The sequence below is a fragment of the Limanda limanda genome, chromosome 11 (assembly GCF_963576545.1).
Source record: "Limanda limanda chromosome 11, fLimLim1.1, whole genome shotgun sequence".
NCBI lineage: Eukaryota > Metazoa > Chordata > Actinopteri > Pleuronectiformes > Pleuronectidae > Limanda > Limanda limanda.
The window spans coordinates 15,046,061-15,068,621 of record NC_083646.1 but is presented as its reverse complement, the minus strand read 5'-3'; the positions used below and the strand labels follow the sequence as shown (position 1 = coordinate 15,068,621).

Genomic DNA, 22,561 nt, shown 5'->3' with positions numbered 1-22,561 from the left:
TCGGCTTCCGGAGCATCCACGCAGTGACCGCTCTGCGCATGCGCTGTCTGCCTCCATACCATCAGCTGCTGCTCTCCACGCGTGGCTCACATTTACACTGTTGTTTAGTCTGTTTCCGGGCAGAAGTTGAAGGAATACAAGACGTTTTGTTGTCCAACATGGGAGGACAGGCCAAAGGGAAGAAGAAGAGTAAACCGAAGAGGAACGAGAACCGTCCCAACAGGGGTGAGTGGCTCTGGCATTTACATTACACGTAACGTCAATCTCAGAAACAACAGGTTGTTCATATTCGCTTGTTTTTGCTTTGATTGGCCTCGGGAGGACAACACATAACGTCACACTCTCACTTCTCTCATCACAACAGATGCAGGAATTGTGGGATTGACGCCTCAGGAGCGGATGAAAGTAAGAATGCATGAAAAAGCCAAAAGGAAGACAGCTGAGAAGTACCCTGTGCTGCAGCTGCTGGAGAAGGTAACAGACACGACTCCGATGTGCCATGTCTTTAACATGCTTCCGTGTTCCTTATATATCATGTGATGATGTGTTGCACAGACAGAGGAATGCATGGACAGCTTGGAGTTTGAGATGGCTGGTCTTTTCTGTCAACGAGCCCTGGATGTGGAGCCCACCAACCTCCAAGCTCTAGAAATGCTGGGACACATCTGCTCTGAACTAGGAGACACACTCAAAGCTAAGGGAATATCCTTGAAATCGTGTATTTCCTGTCTTGTTTTTGTGCATGTCACTGATTCAGTCAGTTCAACGCTGGAATGTATCTACACTGCTTTAATGCAGCGATGGTTGTTGTCACTTCTTTGACTGAGGCTTTAAGCTTTCCTGCGAGCAGTGGAGCTGAGCCCCGATGAAGGACACAGTAAGTACATGAACCTGGGACAGATCCACACAGGTCAGGAGGCTGTGGACTTCTACACTAAAGGAATACAGGTCCTAATGTCTGTATTGGAGAAACAAGCAGAGACAACAGTGAGTGCACACACACACACAAACAAACACACACACACACAGCCTTTATGGTTTACATAATGTTTACAAATGGAAAGGAAATGCTATTGTACTGAAATCTTATTGCTACTGTATTATTATCTATCTTCACAAGAGGGTGCTGTTGGACAATTAATGAGTATGCATCTATCTGTCTTGAATCATATATCCATGAACCTCCTCTGGGCCTTATTAGGACTATGAGTTATTAAAAACCCATCTTGGCAGTTTGAAGTCAACCCAATTAATTGATGAGAAATGGAATGAGAATCGTTGACATGGTAGCCTCGTCATAAATTTCGTAAAAATGCTTAGAAGAAAGACAATTTGAGCTTTTATAATTATTTACAGTCTTTTTCTTAAGTCAGCGTACAGTACACCCTAACCCTAACCCTTTATTTGGGATAAAAATTATCTAACTGTTCAATATCTTTCCATTGATCAGGCTTGAAGGAACTTTTTGGAAACTTTCAAATCATATTCCCTCCGCTCTTTCAGCAGGCTCAGGCCGGAGCTACTTCTCGGGAAGCAGATGAGGACTCCCAGCTCCCAACAGCGAAAGATGTTAGCGCAGCCTACTGCTCCATCGCTGAGATTTACCTCACAGACCTCTGGTACGGCTGCAAACAGAGTTACCCTCTTAACCCAATTAACCCCTTTTATTGTTACTGCTTATTAATGTGCGTGTGTGTACATGTAGCATGGAAGAAGGAGCTGCAGACAAGTGCAGAGAGTTTGTCGAGAAAGCATTGCAGTATCACCATGACAACCCTGAGGCTCTACAGCTCATGGCCAGTTACCTGTTCAGTACAGAGAAAAACCAGGTCAGTACGCACACACACGCACACGCACACACACACACACACGGACACAATAATGCTCAGGGTGAGTTATCACCATATTAAAGCAGGAATCTGCTCAGTTAATTATTCTGAGCAAATTGAATTGTATGCCATTAATCAGCAGAAGGACACTTGCATTAACATGCTCATACACAGACAGGTCACGCCAATAGAAATGTTAATTACTGGGCAGATCACTGAGGTCATATAGTCCTCTGATGAAGAGAAAGAGATGAGGAAGCAGCATCCTCAACCAAATTCAGAAAATTGCACAGTATGCAGCATCTGACATTGAAGTTAGCAGAATCTCTTTGTAATATTTATAGATACTATTTATATAAATCTGATTGTACTCATTTGTTGTACTTTCCAACTGTTATTAAAGACGGATTCATTCAAGGCAGAACATCTCTGAGAGAAACCTTTCAGCTGGAATATATGCACCATTTTCTCTTTGAAAGAACTTGCGCTGTGTTTACTCTTGAACTTTTCAGGTCACCAATGTGTCTTTTTTATGATGTGTAAAACAGACAATTTCCTTCCGTCTCACAGTTCCCGTATGCTGTAGAAAAGATATGCAAGAGCTGCAGGGTAGACATCACTATTTAAATACCCAATAACTTTTTTCTGAGCTTTCTTGGAACAGTTCCATACAGGGGGTCAAGATAAAGTGAAAACAGTCATCTCTGCATATTATCCAGAGTAACCAGTGCATTGTTTGTGGAAAAAGCAAATCGTCTCAGGGCAATTGTAAAATTAACAGTCTTTGTGTTGGCATTGTGTCAGCAGGGGATATCTCAAAACTTGGACATGGCCCTGAAAATTGCCTGTGATGCTCTTACATTAACAAAACCTTTCAGATACTGTAGAACTGAAGGGTATTGGGAATACTGGCTGTAATACTCGCTGTAAGCTGCAGGGGTCAGACTGACTCCAAATTCACAAATCCCAGCATCCCAAATCCAACAGCCAGAGTCCCTCTAGAAATAGTGATGGAAATAATTATGAATAAAAATAGCTAAATTAATATTAAATTAATTCAGAGGTCATTGACATATACATAGAGCATTTAATAGTAAGTCTGTAGCGGTGAAAGTCTGACTTGTGTTTGTCTGTTTGCTTTGTGTATGTGTGACAGTAGTTTGAACATGTTGACATACATGCCTGTAAATTGAATTTCTCAGGAAGGCAAAGAATACCTGTTGAAGAGCGTCGGATTGTGGCTTCCTGCCCAGAAACAGACTGCAGCTTCCTCCAGCACAGACGAGCGCATGCAGGTGAGTTGGCGCTGTGCTTAGTATTTTTTATGTTTCCGACAGCAACCAGGCCTCATAAGATCCCAGGTTTATTTATAAAGCACTTTCAACTAACAGGATTGTCACACTGTGCTTTCCACTGAGCACAAATATAAGGACACCAGTAGAGATGAAAAGTAGGAGATGATAGAATGAGGGATAATAACAAAATAAAAGACGGAACAAGCGCTTCATAAATCTGTGTGGCTTTGTGTGTGCGGGTGTGTGCCGGTTTGTGAAGGTGTGTGTGAAGAGAAAGCCGATATGAAAGCACAAAGCAACACAAGAAAAAAGGTCTCAAGGATAAAGTAAGCAAACGACTAAAGGGAATTCAACAAAGAGAGAGAAATGGCTGTAATGTCAAAGTTGTGATGGGAAGTGAACTACCCCAAATAAATGTTAGCAGAGTTTACAATCAAGGCCTCTGCCAGATTTATGAGAGTGGTGCAAGATGATAAGATAAAAATCGCTGTTAGGGTGTTTATTTATTAGAGCAGGTGGACTCCTTCTCTGTGATTATCAGCTACATTTTATACAGCGAAATCAGGTCTTCATGAACAGACAAAAAATCCATGCAATATTATGATGTGCATTGTTACTATGAGGAACTGAATACATATGATAATTACTTTTAATACCCTGTATTTGTATGTGTGTTGTTATACTCGACTGTGATGTGTCTACTTGTCTGTATATTACCTTATGTACCACTGGGACACTTCATCTAATTTAACTGTACACTGTTCAATGACAATGAAGGCATTGAAACTATCATGTTAGTGAAGGCTTGTATATACAGATATTGCATAGGTGGCGATCTTGTCCTCTTCTCTCTTTTTTTATTCCAGAGTGAAATCCCCCCCTACGAGTCTCGCATCACTACGGCCAAACTGCTCATCGAGTCTGAGGAGTACGAGGTAAAAAAACGTTCTCCAAAAGTGCTCTCGCTCATTTCTGCCGTTGTCGGTCTGTGAATGTATAACAGCAGGACATCAGCTTGGCGTGTGTGTGCCTGTGTATGTGCACTTTCCTTTTCTAGTGAATAGCACTGAAGGTGGGAAGGCCTTGTCTGGTGTTTATCCCCTCCAGAGTTCAGTGTCAATAATTGAAGAGTGGTATTTACTGAGAGGGGCAGGGGTGAGGGGGCAAGCGGGGGATGAGAGATGGGGAGAATACATAGGGGGGAAAAATAGGAATCTTTATTATTCTGATGAATTGCTGCCGTGTCTGTCAGTGCCCTTGTCTAGATAATCACTCATCAGTTCCAGTATTAATGAATTTGGTTTTAGTGGCTCAGTAGCTTCAGTTCAGTGCTTAAAATAAACTCTAATAGTCATTAACGTTAACACTTTAATCCATTTTCTGTGCTTGCTGACACACACACACGCACACACACACACCCATGCCTGCCAGAGCTGCAGTTATATGTTTGTGTGTGTATGGGAGAGATGGGCTGTCAGGTGTATCAGTAAAATGACAACGTTTCGGTCCACGGTTTCTGACGTGTCATTTGTCTTCATCATCCCGTCGGTGTCATCAAGCCCGAAAACACAAACCGCATCCGTTTTCCCGAGCACTTCAGAACATGAATATTTTGCTGTGCACACACACCTGTGTGTAAACATCATGGCACAATTTTGGTCATATTTGCTCTCAGCCATCAGCTATACGAAAGTTTGTGACGGAAATCGAGTTAAAGGGTGGTAGTAGAGAATAAGCAAGATATTTTCAAATCCGCCTCGTTCTCCCAAACCGGGACTTTGCAGAATTTGATAGGAACATCCTCTCTTCTCATTTCCTTCCTCTGCTCCTTTGTCAAAAACACACACACACACACTCACTTTTGTGCTCACCATCTTTCCCTGTGGACTATAAATCTATTCACAACCCTGTGTAAAGTTGTGTACTTCCAGTCTGTTGAGTTATTGGTTTGATGGCTACCCTCATAGCTGTGTGTCGGAATACGAAAACTTGTCTGTATATTTTCCTCTGTTGAACCTTCTCTTTGGTCTTTCAAACTTGGCCATGAGTTTGATAAAATATATTTAAATGCTTATATCTGGTTAGTACACTGTAGAATTGAAGGAATAGCAGCACATCAATGACTTTCTTTGCCAAAAGCACTTCACCTCTCTCTCGGTTGTAGATTAAATTATTTGTCTGATGACTGCAGTTCGGCTTTTTACATTTAATCCATTTTGTCGGTTTGAATGGAAGTAAATCAGGAAATTCCTAAATAAATTGTTGTACCATGATTACCATGGCAACAGAATCAGGATGTATCATATCATCTTGATAGTTATGGAAAAAACCTAACTGTGCAATGTTTTTGTAGAGAGCAATTTTCCAATATTAACCTGATTTAGGAAAATAATCTGTACAAGGCACAGCCATGTAAACAGGAATTGTTAATAACCCAAATAATGTCATACTTTAGAAATGAGGAGTATTGTGACCTCAGTTGCATTAAGTAGACATGTATACATCTCAATATAATTATATTTTTCTGGTACCTGACATTCTATTAGTTGGGGGATTTTGACAGGCAGACAAAAAATCGAGCAGAAAAATGATCAAAGAAAAGATGTTTTACACATCCACAGAAACAACGTGGGGAGAAGAGCTGAAGCTGGAGTGCAGGGAATCTATCTAGGCTACAAAATAAGCGCAAGGAGCCAAGCTATTTAAAAGAGAGATTTCTAGTTAATTTGTAAGCGGAGAGCACAAGAAAAGCTTAACGAGAAAATCATATTTCGTGATGAAGTGGGAATATTATGGTGCTTGAGTTACTTATAGCAGAAGGTCAAGCTCATTGAAACCATCACATCAACTGATGGTAAGAGTTAGATGATGCAATTGTCCCATGGTCTTTGTAAGTAGACCGTTGGTTAATGAATTCATGAAAACATCAGTTACGCGGCTGCTACTCGTTTCTCCAGTCGTCTCTTTCACTAAGATGTGGATCTGTGCCACTTAATTTAGAAGAGGATGAAATTGCTTATTTTACCCCTCTTGTTTTTTTTGTGGAAAAACACTTGAACATGTCCCAAATCTGTCCATGACTTCTATAAATTGACTCGGAGCACATGAGAGGTTGAAATCAGCCGAGGAACATCTGTGTATGTGTCTGTTTTTAAATTGTTTCTGAGGCCACTTCTGTAGATTTAAAGCGGCTATTATTATTGACTGGGTAATGGTTGACCACCTATTGACTTCAGTTTAAATCAGAGAACGTTATGGATTTCTGACGGTCGATGCAGATACCTATAGGAGGCAAAAATCTTTGACGGCAGTATATACACCGATGTTAATTGAAAATTTAGGCTCCAGTTTAAATTTCTGATATTTTTTCTTTTTTTGGTTTAATATCCACTGGTTCTATCTCTAAATATGAGAGAGTCTCTTGCTTTTATGTTTTATACCCATTTAAAATGAATATGTTTGGGTTGGTCTGTTAAAAGAAGCAGTTTGAAGTTATGACTTTAGTGAATCTGACTTCATGCTGTATTGCTTTACTTGTTAATTTATGGTCTCTGCTTTATAGTAACAACTCAGCCCGCAGAGATCAGTCCTCTTACTGTCGGAGACACACACACACACACACACACACACACACACACACACACACACACACACACACACACACACACACACACACACACACACACACACACACACTTACTTATATATTCAAACATCATCATCACTGCCACTAATTGACTTGCCACACAGCAGACAGACCAACAGACGGATTCCCCTGACAGTCATTAAGGTGTGTGTTTGTTGTACTTATCACAGTGAATGATGGAGAGGTCTTTTTGTATCGTTGTCACTCGTTTTCTTTCATGCTTCACCATTTTAAATTACAGTTCTTTAAAATTAGCCCACAATGGAACACAGCTTGTACTTTCTAATTCTGCTTGGACACACAGTTACCACTGACATCCCTAGGATTTATTTACCTAAGCGTAGACGCCCCTGTGCGAGCACGTGTGTGTGCGTGTGTGTGTGTGTGTGTGTGTGTGTGATACGGCTTGCCCTCACTTGTAAAGTGATTTGTCTTTCTCCTGTCTCTGCAGTGCGCTCCGGTAAAATGATTCTGTTAAACAAAATTGCACTGCACACACACACACATACACAGTGGCCGTTATAAATTACTTTCTCCCCAGAGTCCTGCTTCTTTTTCTTTAACAGATATTGAAATAAAGAGGACAACATGTGCGTGGAGTCTTTGGCGTGTGTGTGTGTGTGTGTCCTTGCAGTGCATTATTGCTGTTCATGGACCAGTTTTACATTGTTTATTAAGATGCTTTTTTGAACCCGTCCAATTTTTTCTTCGTAGTTACCCCCTCTCTTCCCCTTATCTTCACAAGAATATTAATCTTGTTGTTGTTTAGAGCGTGAAGCGGCTTAAGAATCTCTGAATCTTTAATCACTCGCCCCTGGGTTGACCAGTGTGCTAGTAAGGGCTGCAGTTGGAGAAGATATAATGGTTATCATCGCTCACTTATCCTGTCTCCCAGATATCTCTCGTTGCACTTTTGTTGCTCCAAAACCGCCTCCTCTATCAGTTGTTTAACACCCAGACAGATCTTTACTCATATCCATTAAATCTAGAGCTTGGCTTGAATTACAGTGTGTGCTTGTGTGATTGTGTGTGTGTGTGTGTGTGTGCCTGCGTGCGTGTCTGTCATGTTGGTGTGATGCACTGAAATTGAAGCAAATAATTCAAACGCTGGGCATGAATCCATTCATCATCAGCTGGGATTAGGTGTTTTTGTTTGTGTATTTTTAATCAGTCATTAATTAATTAAGGACAATGGATTTTTCAGCTTATAATTGGTCTAGCAATCAATCACCCGACGTCCTGACACTCACATTTGCACACCCTTAGCGGCATCCTCTCAATTAACCTGGCTCTGCCTCTGTCTTCCCAGACAACACACCTCTTTATCGCCACCGGAACCACACAGGCTTAATGAAAGGAGAACTCCAAAGAGCGAGAGGGGAAAAACTCGGAAGCTCTCCAGCTAATAAGACCGCCTTAACAAGGAACAAGAACTGCTTGTTGTGCTCACTGTTGTGTGTAGCTTTGTTACAGTGGGAAACTGTGTGGTAGTGCGTGTGTGCGCAGGCGTGTGCATGTCTTTCATTCTTGCCCTTCACCACGGGTGATTGGCTAACAGTCGCCTCCTACCTGAAGTTGACAAAAATCAATATATCATCACCTGGGGCCTCATATACACACATACCAAATCACACACACACACACACACACTGCGCAGCCACAGAATCAGCAAGGGGGGAGGCAGAGCAAAACAAACACACAGCCTACTTTAGTCAGGGTCTGTTTTCTGTAATAGAAACTTCCCACAGAAACTGACCCAGACTGTGACGCACTATAGCAAAGGTCACCGAACATTAAACTCCTTTGAGACCGCCAACTCTCTCTCCAGGACACTATAGAGAGCAAATCTGAGGAAACCGTTTGAGGTGGGGGAATAGAAATGGTGGCTCAAAGCTGATCTTTAGATTTATCATGCACCTTTCGGCGTGTTGTGGGTACTAAGAGTATATTGACTGTTAATGTCGGTAAATGGATTAAAAGGGCCATTGAACCTAGCAGCCAAAGTGACTATTGACTGTGCGATAAGCACTGGTGTGTGTGTCTATCGGTGGCCATGTCTGTTGTCTTGTTGATATCGACAATGTCGTGTGCACGGCACTCGCCTCATAGACACTTATCAGACCTTCTGATCACTGTGATTGATCGAGGTGCCTGGGAGATGCACAACACCCACGTGTTTGTCCTGTTGTGTTTGTCTCTTCTCTGCCACAGCCCACAGAGAGACAGAGCACTATATGTCTGCACTGATGAATGTTATAAACTAAATGATAATTAGAACTTTTTTCTCTCTCCCATCTTTCCCCTTCATTAGATGTCCGTAGACGTGTTGGAGGGTCTTCTGGAGGAGGACGATGAGGTCGTCCAGGTAAGCAATGAAATGGTGTCCCTGCTGTTTTTGTCCAGTAAAAGATGGTGGTCAACTTGGTTTTCACTCATGTTTATTTTGTATTTCCTATTTTTCTGTGCAAAATGCAGGAACATTTATTCATGCAATAATGACAATATGGCAGAGATGCAAGATTTTAGTATTTTACATTGGGGTTATGTATTTCCAGCAGCCCGTCTCTAGCCTGGTTCCAGACCTCTGAATCCCCTGCATCTTCAATTTGTTCAGCAATTCCAATTTGTCTGTTGTCCTACTCATTGACAGCTGGTTACAGAAACAAACGACCAGCCGCAGCCTTGTAGGCGGGGTTAAGAGTCAGAACTTCCTACATGTGTGGCAGCTTCTATAGCAACAGCTAAATCCTGTGTGGATAAATAAACAACACAACATATAATTTGACATTTTACAATTTTACAATTATTTAATCTGCATATTTCTTCAAACATCTTCTTTTTAAAAAGCTCCTGTGAAGTCAAGTGCAACTGCATCTTCATCAGTTCCCTAACTGTGTGGTGAAGGCAAGAGAAAACAAAATACCCTTTTCTTTCGAGAAGAAATCGATAAACATGAAACAATTCCAGTGTTAATGAATGAAAAATAACAATATAGTCTTACCAGTGCATTGCCTGTTTAAAATGTGTCTGATGGTGCGGGGTAATTGTTGAACCTGCACTAATCCAGCTCGCAGCTTTCTTGAGGGCATCGTCCAAACATAAATTATCCATCACAGAAATTTCCCACATTTACAGACGTATGGACCCCCCCCTGGAGGCGCAATGTATAAATGCATATCGCCGCAGCATCCTATAGGACAAAAGACACAACCAAAAGCTTATGTAGATTGAAAAATAATTAATAATAATAATAGAATAAAAATCATATGGAAGGTGGATGAAAGTATTAAGGAATACTACTATGTATGTATGTGCGTGTGTGTGTGTGTTTGGGCGGCTGTGACTGAGGGGTAGAGTGGTCGTCCTCCAACCTGAAGGTCGGCAGTTAGATCCCCGGTCTGACCCATCTGCATATCGGAGTGTCCTTGGGCAAGATGCTGAACCCCGATCGGCCCCCCATAGAATAACTAAGTGCTGCAAATAGATGCACTGTATGAATGTGTGTGTGAATGTAGAACTGTACTGTAAAGTGCTTTGAGTGATCATCAACACTAGAAAAGCGCTATATAAATACAAAGACAAGACAAAAGTATATGGCAGGATTATGAAATAATCATGATGTCATTAAGAATGAAATTACATCATATTGGGTACTATCACTAATATATTAATTAATATTAGTACCAATAATACCAATAAGATTTGAGACACAGCTTTAGAGAAGCGCTCATTCCGAAAACTTCACGGTTGACACTGCTCTCACAATACGGTGAGTCTGAGGTCGATCGGATTAGCAGATGTCGAAAAAATCGAACTAAAGGCCGATTCCTTCATCAATTGCATTTGATTTCCAGGCTGGTCCGTCCGGTTTCATTAACCTCTCCGGGGATGTGTGATAGTCGTCATTGCACAAGATTAGGTTATCTCTTTTTATGTGTCTCTTTGCAGCCAGTCTTCATATTATTATTATTATTATTATTATTATTATTATTATTATTAAGAGGCAGGAGCCTCTGCTGGATCTGAAAAAGACATCATCCCAACGGGAAAGAGACAGTTTCAGCCTTGGCACATAGTTGCTTCTGCTGAGCCAGTGATCGTGTGTGTGTAAAAAGAAGTATCTACACACTCTCACTTTTGCGGTGCTTGTGTGCTCACACACAGAGTACGACTGCGAACTTAAATGCTTATTAGACAGTGGCGTAAATGGCAGTTTTTTTTCTGTGCTTTAGTCTGAGCTCTGTGCTGTCAGTGTGCCTCCAAATCCTCCCCGTCAGTAACGGAAGAAGGGAAGGTGTGCCACTGAGTGTCAGATAAAAGAAAACGGTGGTGTCTCTCTCCCTCACTCCCCCTTGGCTCCAGCACAAACACACACACACACACACACACACACACACACACCCACCCCTCAGCTGACAGATTGAGAGCAGTCATCGGGGGGCTGAACTTTTAAACTCGCTCCAGAGACGCACAGCTGTGACACTCGATTTGAGCGGGCCCAGAGCCAATCCCATGTGCATACAGTCACCGCTTCTAATGGTCAGAAAGTGATTTGTCAGATCCCATCACGGTTTTGTAGGTAGAGTCACGTTTGTGATGTCAGACACGCATGACAGACACATTCAACTAGTCTCTCTTCATCTCTCCTCCCCGCTTCCTCTCTCTCTCTCTCTTTCATTTTTCTCTCCTAAACGCAAAAGATAAGTTGTTAGCGCTCGCTGCCGTCTTCTAACTAAAGTCTGCACTGACAACATAGCAGGTTCCTTGCAAATCTTGTTTCAAAGTTATTCCATTGATTCATGATGCTTTTGTTCTTCCTTCAGCGGCACCATATGGGAACTAAGATGTGCCTCCGCTTTGAAATCACTACAGTTCTAGCGATTTGATTGACAGACGCAGCATTAACTTTATTATGCGTTTGCCTGTCTGGGGTTGTGGTCGGGTAGAGTGGATCCTCTGATGTTCTTAATTAGCAAACTTTCTCATGTTTTAATTTTCAGTGCAGATACATAAACCATCTTTACCACATACACAACTATTCCACAGTGGACCCTCTGGAAAGAATGTTCCAGGCCTGTTCTCACTGTTTTTTGAATACACACAGCGGCTCTCCCTTGTGAGGAAGTTAAAATTTGGAATTTAATCGACCTAAATTCAATTCTTTCTCTTTGGAAAACACACATGAACAGTTTTTTTCCCCCCCGAAAGTCCTGCATCACAGAAAATATTTTGGTGATAAAAAAATGTCATGTGGGGGTTGTGAAACATTTCTACTTTCCTCCAATGCTGGCTCTGATAAGTGTGGCTGCAGGGGGTAGCCGCCCACTCAGCATGCGGAGCAGCAAATCTGAATTCAGCGGGGCATGCCTTGATGTGTTTGTTAGCTAAATGGTTGATTTGGCAAAGGTGCAGGTCCCTTCTGCCTCTGCCCTCAATGAATAAAGCTAATATTCATATCTGGGTGCTTGAAGAACAGTGGGAGGGTGAACTCTGGCCTCAGATGAGAGGCACGCACACACCTCCAAGTTCTTTGGGAGTTGACGTTGATTGTGTAAAGAGGTAGAAGACCAAGCATTGCACAGTGGATGTGATTATGTTGAAGGGAAATGATGTGATAATGGAAACGAAAGAGAAAAAGTTGATTGTGTTTTAACATATTTACTTCCAGTTAAAACGATTATGCCTCCCCCGCAGTTTGAACTCTGTGGAGCAACAGGCTTATTTCAAAATTGTGCTTTCGTGTTTTCGAGCATCGATGTCAAGTGAACAGGCCCTTAACACCTAGCTCTTTATGGTGCTCTCATGAATTAAGTGACGCTCACATATCTGTGGTTGTTTGTTTGCAAAATCTTTCATCAAAAGCTTGACTCAGTAAATTAATATTGCACAGGTCTGAGTGTGCAGATGTTTTTCTTCATTAAAGAGAAACTGTAGCTGAAAAAGGGTGATATTCATAAAAAGGAAACATGAGTAAACCACATATATACAAAGTAAAGTAAAGCAATAACAAGTGTTTTTTATGTTTATTTTGGCCGGTGTTCTTTGATTTTGTCAAAGTGTGGTGGACATGTCAAATATCATTAAACATTAGTTGCTTTGACTACCTGCTAATACACTTTAAACCAACAATTAATTTTAAATTACTGTTTGTATATAAAAATTTAGTTTGCAAGATATGGCACTAGGAAATAATATGCAGTCGGTGGGCGTTAAGATTAATGTGTTCAAAGTCACGTGTATAAAATGGGAATTAACAGTAAGAGGAAGAAACTATAAAAACTTTACTCCTGTAATTTAATAGCAAGCCAATATCCTCAACACAGGTTTTCAGTCTGAAATATGATTTGGAGGATATTTGCCTGAGGAAATTTATTTTTCATTTTCTTAGATTATGTTTTTGTTTATATTTCAGTAGAGTAATTTTATCTTTTTTGCCACAGAGAGATAAAAACAATATTGTAGTTACAGATGTCGTGATAGTCAAGTCACTGATTTGAATTCGCTGTGAAGCTGCAGTATGAGCACATTGTGTTTTTATATTCATGCAGCATATGTCGTGTGCGTGTGTGTGTGTGTGTGTGTGTGTGTGTGTGTGTGTGTGTGTGTGTGTGTGTGTGTGTGTGTGTGTGTGTGTGTGTGTGTGTGTGTGTGTGTGTGTGTGTGTGTGTGTGTGTGTGTGTGTGTGTGTGTGTGTGTGTGTGTGTGTGTGTGTGTGTGTGTGTGTGTGTGTGTGTGAGATTCCATGTCCTATGTGTGAAACCTGTTTGTCAGAGAAGGAAGTGGGATTTCATGCAGACATGCTCTGTGCGGGTTACAGATCTATTTCTCTGTTCACTTACTGCAACAAAGAGCGCTTTCTGTGTCTCATCACGCCTCCTGCCCCCACCCACCCATCTCTCTGTCTCTGGTCCTCCCAGGTGTGGTATCTCTCCGGCTGGGTGTGTTACCTCCAGCTGGAAAAATCAAAGGAGCAGCAAGAAAGAGAGGGAAGGGAAGTGACGGAAGAGGAGACGGAGGAGTGGATGGCGCTGAAGGAGGCTGCCAGATCGTACCTGACCAACGCAAAGAAGGTAAAAACTCAAACAATGTTAAAGGAAGTTCAAAAAAAAAAATATATATATACATATATATATGTATATGTACATATATATACATGTATATGTATATATACATATATATATGTATATGCCCAAAAATTGGATTGTATCTTTCTAAATCCATTTAATACTTTTTTGTTTAATCCTAACTTAATACAAAGAAACCAATCAAAAAAAAACATGACCCTCCAAGGTGATAATAGTCATGAGTTATATGATACTCCAAAACTAGCTCCACCTCAACATAAGGATGCTGCTTAAATATGAACGCACAGGTAATTATCTAATGTTACAAAAGGTCAACACTCATTTCTCTGCATCAAATAGTTTTGTTACATAGCTACATTTTCCCAATAATACTTAAAATGTTACGATAGTAAAAGTTATAATGCAGGATTTTTACTTTCAAAAGAGTACTTTTAAAGCTGTGCACTGTGCACGGCTACTGTGTACATTTTTATTGCATCCAGTCATGTAGATGAGACCAGTGAAGGAGTTTAAGTACTGTGTACATCCTTACTAAGCTTTATTGATGCTACAGAAATGTCTTTTTGTGTGGTCCCAAAGAGGTTTAAATCTACCCCTCTGTCTTATAAATTCACACACACACACACACACAGAGGAGCTGATGTGTCTCATTCATTCTGTCCTGCTGTCAGGGAGTAATGCTTCTATGGAGCAGTGATTCATGTAAGTCTAAAATCCAATAGGCTTGTAAATCAGACAGCACAGACTGAAGGATGGCAGGCCCCACCCTCTCCCCCCCCCCATCCCTCCTCACCCGACTCCCAACCCTCCCTCCGCCTCCCCCCTGCCACGTCGTGTTCCTGCACAGATGAGTAGGGGCAGCAGAGTGGCATTATATTGATGTCTGTCTCTCTGCCCAGCAGCGTAGTGACAGGCATGTCTAACCAGCATCCACGGAGGATGTCCGCAGCAGAGACAAGAGGGAGGTGGGCTTTGAGCTGCGACAAGGGAGAATGTGAACCCTGGGGATGGAAATAAGAGCACAGTGTATGCATATATTTGAGCTGCCAGCTCTGTGGCGAGGGTTAATTGAGAAATGTTGAAAATGTAGTACTTAGCCACTATTGCATTGCGAGGGACTGGTAAGAGAATTGAGTTGTCAGAGCGTGAAAAGTAAACAGCAGAGTTCCTTTTGTATGGGGAGTGAAGCAACGAATAATGTGAAAGGTAAATGCTCAGAGTCGTTGAAAAGGTGAGGGGGAGTGGGAGAAAAGAAGAACCCCTCTTGTGGTGCACTTATTTTCTCTGGCTCTTTTTGCTCATATGTCTGTGCATTTGTGCACTTTGTAGAAGCCATTCTCCCATGTTTATATCAGAGCTTTGTTTCTGAGCGTCACCATGACTGTTAATTATTAATGACGAGTCAGTCTGCTAGTTAAAATGGGCTCCAACATGGAAATGAGGCCTCAAAGCCCAACGGCTTGCTTTGGCACTAGTCCACTTCTCTGCATACTTTATGACTTTGCTAAGTTTGTGCGTGTATGTGGATGCACATATTTAATATGGGTTGTGTGCCAACTTGCATATCTAATTATTATTATTATTAAGAAATGTCCCAATTATTCAGCACTTCTCTGATCAGTACACGTGCAGGCGCACACACACACACACACGCACACACGCACACACGCACACACACACAATGTATCCAGCTGAGATGCACTGAAAAGAATGATGGCAAGAATGGATGAGTCGAGAGGACAAGAAAGAAGTGTAAGAGAGGCGGGTGAGCAGGAGTGGGGAGAAAAGAGAGGATGCACAGAAGGGAACAGATTTGATGTGTGTGTGTGTGTGTGTGTGTGTGTGTGGTAGAGTGGGGTGGGTGGGGTGCAGGGGGTGTTGCTGGTGAATAGCAGCAAGGGTAAAATCAATAGTAAACCGGACGTGAAATGGAATTTGAGTCTCTGCCAGATAGGGTGCGATTGAGGAAGGATCTGCAGTGTATGCACAGAGGACAATGGTATATACGTGCACGAGCCCTATATGTGCATGTGTGCAAGTGTGAGTGTGCACAGAGGGAGCCTGGACAAATGGAGGTCAAAAGCTTTACTATTTGATGTGGCTGAAGGTATCTCACGAGTGTGGATTGGGCCGGTCTGAGGTGTGCTCATCATGTAATTTTAATGCCGTCGCCTCCCGAGGATGCCTGGAGGACTGAGGTGGTAAGTTATGTGCATGTATGTGAGCCTTTGACTTGAGCGACATGCAGTGTTCACACTCGAGAAGGTCTTAAGTCAGCCAATATCACACGTTACCAGTGAAGAAGGGTGTTTGTATGACACACATGAAATAAGTCATATAATTATTGCTCTCACTGATAGGGCTGTAGTCACCCAAAGTATAATCTTTGTTGAAATTTTAACCAATCGTTTGATTGCAGGGAGGAATAATGGCCATAGCTGCATAGTGTCCTCTACATTAAAAATATTAAAAGCTTCAGCATATTTCAGCATATTAAACCATTTAAACTTAATAAGTTGAGGAAAAGTATTGCAGTTGTGATATTTTCGCACTTGAAGCCTCAAGCACACAAAATTGACAGATAATCGTCTGACTAGTCACTTTATCTTCTTTAGATGATTTGTCTTGTTGGTTGTTGAGCTGTGAGCCTACATTAGTTTTCACAGGATGTATCTCCCTCCTGCAGCAAAACAAACAATGGATCAAACCTCCAAGGAGTTTCTCCTTAGGAAATGAACACTGTGATTGTCTGACCTATGACAGATGACAGCATATCGACCAACCTTGAGCTTGAATTAATTGTAATGGATTTAAAAAGCTAGTATTTGCAGCACATTAAACAGGTTCAATTCAAGAAAAGATATTTGCTAGCTCTGATATTTTCACACTCTAAGCCTTAAGCAATAAACACAGTGAGTCATGACGCTGTTGGTTGTTGATCTCTGAACCTCCATTAGTTTTCACAGGATGTCTCTCCCTCCTGTTGCTGAAAACAATAGATTAATCCACTTTTGATTAAAGATCCTTTGTCCTTATTAAAACAACAGCAGCGATTGTCCGACCAATGACAATTTGGTCTGATTGACCAGTCGAACAGGTTCAGTCCCGCTTACTAATAAAAATGTAATTCAGTTTGGTCCCAGAAAGGGATGGAAAGAGCAGGTTTCAGAAGACAAGAGAAGTTGAGAGATGAGAAGCAGGGAAGATTTATTCTGCCTTAATAGATGAGTGAGAGTGCGAATATAACTTGTGAAAGTATGAGGAAGTGTCCATCTCCTTGACAGGCAGGTCATTTGGGGAGAGTGTGCGAGCGAGGGGGGGACATGAGGGGAGAACGGTCAGGAAACAAGCAGGGGGAATGAAAGCATCAGGACATGAAAAGAAAGAAGCGGTAAAAAGAAATGGGAAGTTGAGCGTAGATGTCGAGCAGAAGGTGAACAATGATGGAATGATTAGTCTCTCACCACCTAATCAGCCTCTTTATTCTGCTATGTGAATTGTGTAAAAAGGATTCTAACAAGAAATGAAGGGGAACAAATTCCTCGATGAAGTGTACATGAGTGCTTATTATTTCACCTTTGTCTTTTCCATACTGGAAAAAAGACACAGATAATCTATACTGAGCCGAGTCATAAATGCTTCCAGAGAACTAAAGTACATTTGTGAGAAAAAATACCTTTCAAAGGTCAGCACTAATTTTTGGTATTTGTAGTTAATGTATACTTTTCTAGCTGTCATTTCTCCCGTCAACCTTGAAGCCCATGGCAGGTTGCAGCATAATGGCTTCAAACCGAGTTAGACCTCATTCAGAGCCAGAAGTTATTTCTCTACTCTGCATTGTCCATGTGAAGCGAACAAAATTCTCTTATGTGTTAAATTACATTGACCTGCTCAATACGTTAACCTCGAATTGGAGAAATTTGTGTTGTAATATTAAAGTCAAACCTTCCGACTCTTTTTTGTGCACGTATCTTCATTGTGAAATCTGCCATGTTAATACACGCCACATCAGACATAAACTCCGCTCACTTCTTGGTGTTGATGACATTTCAAACATGCCACAGACACACAACCTGAATTGATCAAATATCCCAGGATGAAAGACGATGAGATTTGAGAGCTTTAAGGGATGAGGGATGATGCCGATGTTGATGTGCTGTAAATACGGTGGGTAATGAATATTCGAATATTCGATTATTCGTCATTAAGAATTTATTCGAATCATAATCCAAGCCTAATGAATAATCGTTGTAGTCCCACGCATTATGAGAACAACATCTACCGGTATCTTGCGCGAGCGCGACTTCCTACAGCAGATGAGTGTAACGGGTGCTTAATCCCCGTCAGATATCTTAACGGACTATTAGTTCAGGTCAGTGATGTGTACATCTAAAGAAAATATGTATTCACTCTAACCGCCCCATCCCTTCCCGTAAACTCACAGACCAGGGTTCCTTAACAGAAAAATAAACACATTTAATTATTGTCTATATGTATTTTTATTTATCATTCAGATAACACATATTTTCACAGTGAGCCTCTTTAACACAATTCAATTCAAGCAACAAAATAGAACTTCAGTATATATTCGAATTTACTATCAGCGAACAGAAACAAACCAAATATTACTTCAACACGTCATTTAAGTGCACTGCACCACGGTGGGCATGAAGTCCAGATATCGCAATGCAGTAGGCTAGCCTGTAAGGTAGCTTTAGCCTACATCTCGCTAATAAGTTGCCATGACTGTCAGTTTAAAACAATGATCTAATTTGGCATTAAGCCATGTTTTGTTATTATTCTTGTGTATTTGTGTCCAGTCGGATGACATTAAGTAGCGTAGGCTAAGTTAAAACTCAATTGTCAAATAATTAGGTTTCTTCAGCAGCATATTTACATCATGTCCTGCCTCCTGCTCTACCTGGCTGAAAGTCCTGGAAATGTTGCTGTGATGTGTATAAACCAGACAATCTAATGCTAAGGTCTTTATAAATGAAAGGCTGCATGTTTTTCGGACATTTTCCGCAGTTCGAAAACAGCTCAACGGTCTGGAAACCTGGACTTCGTACAAGAACTGCAAGTTGTTGCATTGTTTAGGAATTAGTTCAGGAAAGACATTGAATTCAATGATATGCTTAGCAAACAGAGAGATACGTCCATTAAACCAACTCTGGCTCTCTTGCAGTGACAGCTTGTCGACCATGAGAAATGGTATTAACTTAAGATGAAAAGGTTTTGAAAGTACAAATAAGATTATTAGGTTTACCATGTGTGCCATTTTGTTTTGTTGTGTGAGCATCCTAAAAGTTTCTTATTAATATAAAGCTCATCTGACGCCATTAGGAATGCCATTCGTTTGCAGGTTCTGTTTAGAATAACGTTACATCTTGATGTTGTGATTCTGTGAGAGGAAACTTCAGCAGACAAAACTGTCCTGCCTGTTCACCTGTAGACATGGAGATAACTTTTAAGAAAAGTTTGACCTGATGGTGGCAGTAGAGAGTCCCCCAAATCAATGGAATGTATCCTCTGGGGACTTTAAATGTTTGCACCCAGTTTCATGCCAAATCCTCCAAGATTTGTCTAGATGCCAAACCCTCCCGACTTTTACTCTTCCACCAAACTGAGTTGGACTTTTGTGCATTAAAAGTCAGTAGTATTTCACCTCAGGGGAATATGAATGGCTGCATCATATTCCATGTCAGTCCTGTCAATAAATGTTAAGGCTGGAATGAATTGGTGGACCAAACACACAGACCAATGTTGCCATGGTAGTAGCATTGCTGAAAATGAATGGTGAGTGGACAATGAGAACAGACGTGTCCATGCACCCCTGTGTGTTTGTTTGTGTGTGTGTGTGAGTGAGTTCTTATTGGCGGTGGTCAAGTGTGCTTTGGGCCGTGACTCAGGCCTTGAAAGTAGAGCAAAGTGGACCCTGAAAAAGTTATACGATTACACACTCGCACGCTCTCACAACACAAGCTCTCCCTCCCTGTCTCGGCAGCTCTCTGGGCCGTGAAAGTGAGAAGAGAAAACATTGGCTGTTGTAAATGAGAAATGCTTGTGTCTTATGCGACGGCGGTGCTGATGTCAGCAGCGCTCGACACAGAATGTGTAAAGAATAGCTCCTGTTTGTTTAGTTAGCTAAAAGCATAGCCGTGAATAATCAGGTCTTATCGAGCAGAAACGCTATAGTATTGATTTGCAGTAAATATCACCACCTACTGTATTCACACAGTTTCCAATTAGCATTCTGTATAGTCGACGTTCATTGTTTTCACACGTTCACTAAAATCGTTTCTATTTATAAAAAGACATCTCGTACCCAGAGCTTTAATGCGCAATTATTCTCGGTATTGAGTCGAGCATATTGTTATTGCACCTTGTATTCTGAGTGTTCGTCCTGGATAAACATCTCCAGGCTTTTCAGAGTCACACTGGCAGAATTAATAATCTGCTTGTGATTTTTCTGTGTGTGTGTGTGTGTGTGTGTGTGTGTGTGTGTGTGTGTGTGTGTGTGTGTGTGTGTGTGTGTGTGTGTGTGTGTGTGTGTGTGTGTGTGTGTGTGTGTGTGTGTGTGTGTGTGTGTGTGTGTGTGTGTGTGTGTGTGTGTGTGTGTGTGTGTGTGTGTGTGTGTGTGTGTGTGTGTGTGTGTGTGTGTGGTGCTCTGAGGAGGCTGAGAGGGTCAGCTCTCTCCCGCATCAGGCCCTGTCCCTGGACATGGGTCACGCTCCAGCTCCCTAGAGCTTCAACCTGCCGAGACTGCAAACCCTTAAAACATACACACACACGTACACACACACACACACACTCTTACACTCCAAATGAGTTCCCATGGGACTACGTGTCTCCTGTCAGGACCTGCTGTTGCTTAGAGACTGGTCCCGGGGCAAAGCAGTCACACACACTCTTCCTCACTCTCCTGGCCTCGTTACACTTTTAGTAAGAATGATGATGGCACACTGCTTCTTATTGTCCCTAAGCTCAAGTAAATGTGTGTTTGTGTGAGTGCGTGTGTGTTTTTTAACCACATTTTGGTCGACTAAACAGAATATTTTTCCTAGATCATATAAACCATTCCCCACTTACCCTCTTTTTTCCGTCTAGTTTTGCTTCTAGAAATAAAAGCAAAAAGTCTAAATCACCACATCAGTTCCACTCAGTATATGCTCACACAGAAACACAGCGTTATGCTCGCTGTCCTTAATGCTAGCACCAGTAGTTTTATCACCAGCTCCACTTTGAGTTCAGTAATTATACACAAGCGGAGTATTTTACTGAGATAAATCTGCTGGCTTCTTTGAGGACGGGATGTTTTTATCTTTCACGCCTTTTTCACTGAGATAACAAACATGTGCACATATCCATAAGTGCTCCGAGATACACTCAGCGTGTGTGCGCCTTGCATGTTGCAACAGCATGAGGATGACAAATGGCCTTTTTTTTTGTCTCCTATGCACATAAATGGTGTTTCAAATGTGCTGATTTGCCAAATGAAAGACAAAAACAGTTTACCAGCGTTTTGCACGCCATGAGTGCCTCGCTGACAGAAAGCAGCTGCTGTTGGATATTTCAGGCGGCCTAACCAGCACTTAGAGACTTCAAACCTCTGGGCTGCTCACTTCCCTCAACTCCATCCTCCTGCTTATTGATGCTGTAGTGATGCAACAGAAGAGCTTCTCTCAAGAGTCTTTCCCTCACGTTGGCTAATTTCTTGTATTTATCCACTTTACTCCCTCAACATTTCTGCTACTGAGCCCACTTTCTACCGATTTCACACTAGAATACTTTTTGATTTTGATTTCCCTCTCTCCCAGCTGTACAGTAAGCTGCGATGTGATGACCATCCGATTTTGGAGCACGTGGAGAAGCTGCTCGGCGAGCTGGGAGGAGAGATGGAAGCAGAGGAGGAAGACCCAGCGCTTGATGAGGACTATGAACCCTGTAGTGATGAAGATGATGATGATGTGGACAACGCGGATGCACCAATGGAATACTGACCGAACCCCTGTTGTTTGTACCATGTGATTTCACTTATCACCATTATCCCTCTAGTTTCAGTGTTACCCTGTGTTCTCTAAAGTGCCTTTTTACCGGTTATCCTTTGTCATCCATTTATCAGTGATGAAATCTGACAATGAAATGAGATGCACGGAAAAAAACGAGTGATATTAAAAGCTTCAGTGTACTCAATCTCTTTGAGGTCAGTTGTTTTAATGTTTTTGGTGAAATACGTGCCCGCCTGAGTAATGCTTCCCTTAATCACGTTGACAGAATCATGTTGATAAAAGAAATTAGTTTTTGAACATTACGTCTCACCAGCGGCAAGAGCAAAACAATTTTAAACGCTTTTACTTTCATACACACCCACGCATGGTTTCTATAAGCAAAGGTACAAAACCCACATATACGGACAAAGAAGCACAAAGACAGCACAGTAATTACTCGAGTTCTTCCTCAGCTCAGCAGCAGCATTGTTTCCCTCTCAGGATGCAGCAAAGTGAATCTTCTCATTGGGTTGTAAGCCATGTTGTCTACCAACAAACAGTTAATGCTTTATGTGTAAAAGCCTTTCTACTACAACTTTATGTGGAGTGCTTGAAATTTTATGCCTTTCAGTTTATTCTACTGCTTTGGATTTTGTTTTTTTCCGGTCTCTCTCCCCTTTGGTGAACTCATTGGATTCAGCAAGACCCGACACAATAG

At 41.6% G+C, this 22,561-nt stretch overlaps 1 protein-coding gene across 2 annotated transcripts; it reads left to right on the top strand.

Moving 5' to 3' along the window:
- The first annotated feature begins 46 nt into the window (after window positions 1-46).
- si:dkey-12j5.1 (uncharacterized) lies at window positions 47-22,048 on the top strand. Of its 2 annotated transcripts, none has more exons than XM_061081066.1 (11): window positions 47-225; window positions 365-474; window positions 556-702; window positions 835-987; window positions 1,507-1,619; window positions 1,706-1,829; window positions 3,032-3,124; window positions 3,991-4,059; window positions 9,082-9,135; window positions 13,688-13,840; window positions 21,673-22,048. In XM_061081066.1, the coding sequence occupies exons 1-11, from the start codon at window positions 159-161 to the stop codon at window positions 21,853-21,855; spliced, it is 1,266 nt and encodes a 421-aa protein (XP_060937049.1). In that variant the 5' UTR covers window positions 47-158; the 3' UTR covers window positions 21,856-22,048. The 2 variants fall into 2 exon arrangements, with proteins under 2 accessions (XP_060937049.1, XP_060937047.1); XM_061081064.1 differs by having other exon boundaries at window positions 1,504-1,619.
- Window positions 22,049-22,561: the final 513 nt, after the last annotated feature.

What these genes read in the sequence shown, in the direction of transcription:
- si:dkey-12j5.1 (XM_061081064.1), top strand. Translation starts at nt 159, where the DNA reads ATGGGAGGACAGGCCAAAGGGAAGAAGAAGAGTAAACCGAAGAGGAAC. An exon ending in TGCTGCAGCTGCTGGAGAAG is followed by an intron (nt 475 to 555) that starts GTAACAGACACG and finishes TGTGTTGCACAG; the next exon opens with ACAGAGGAATGCATGGACAG. An exon ending in AGAAACAAGCAGAGACAACA is followed by an intron (nt 988 to 1,503) that starts GTGAGTGCACAC and finishes CCGCTCTTTCAG; the next exon opens with CAGGCTCAGGCCGGAGCTAC.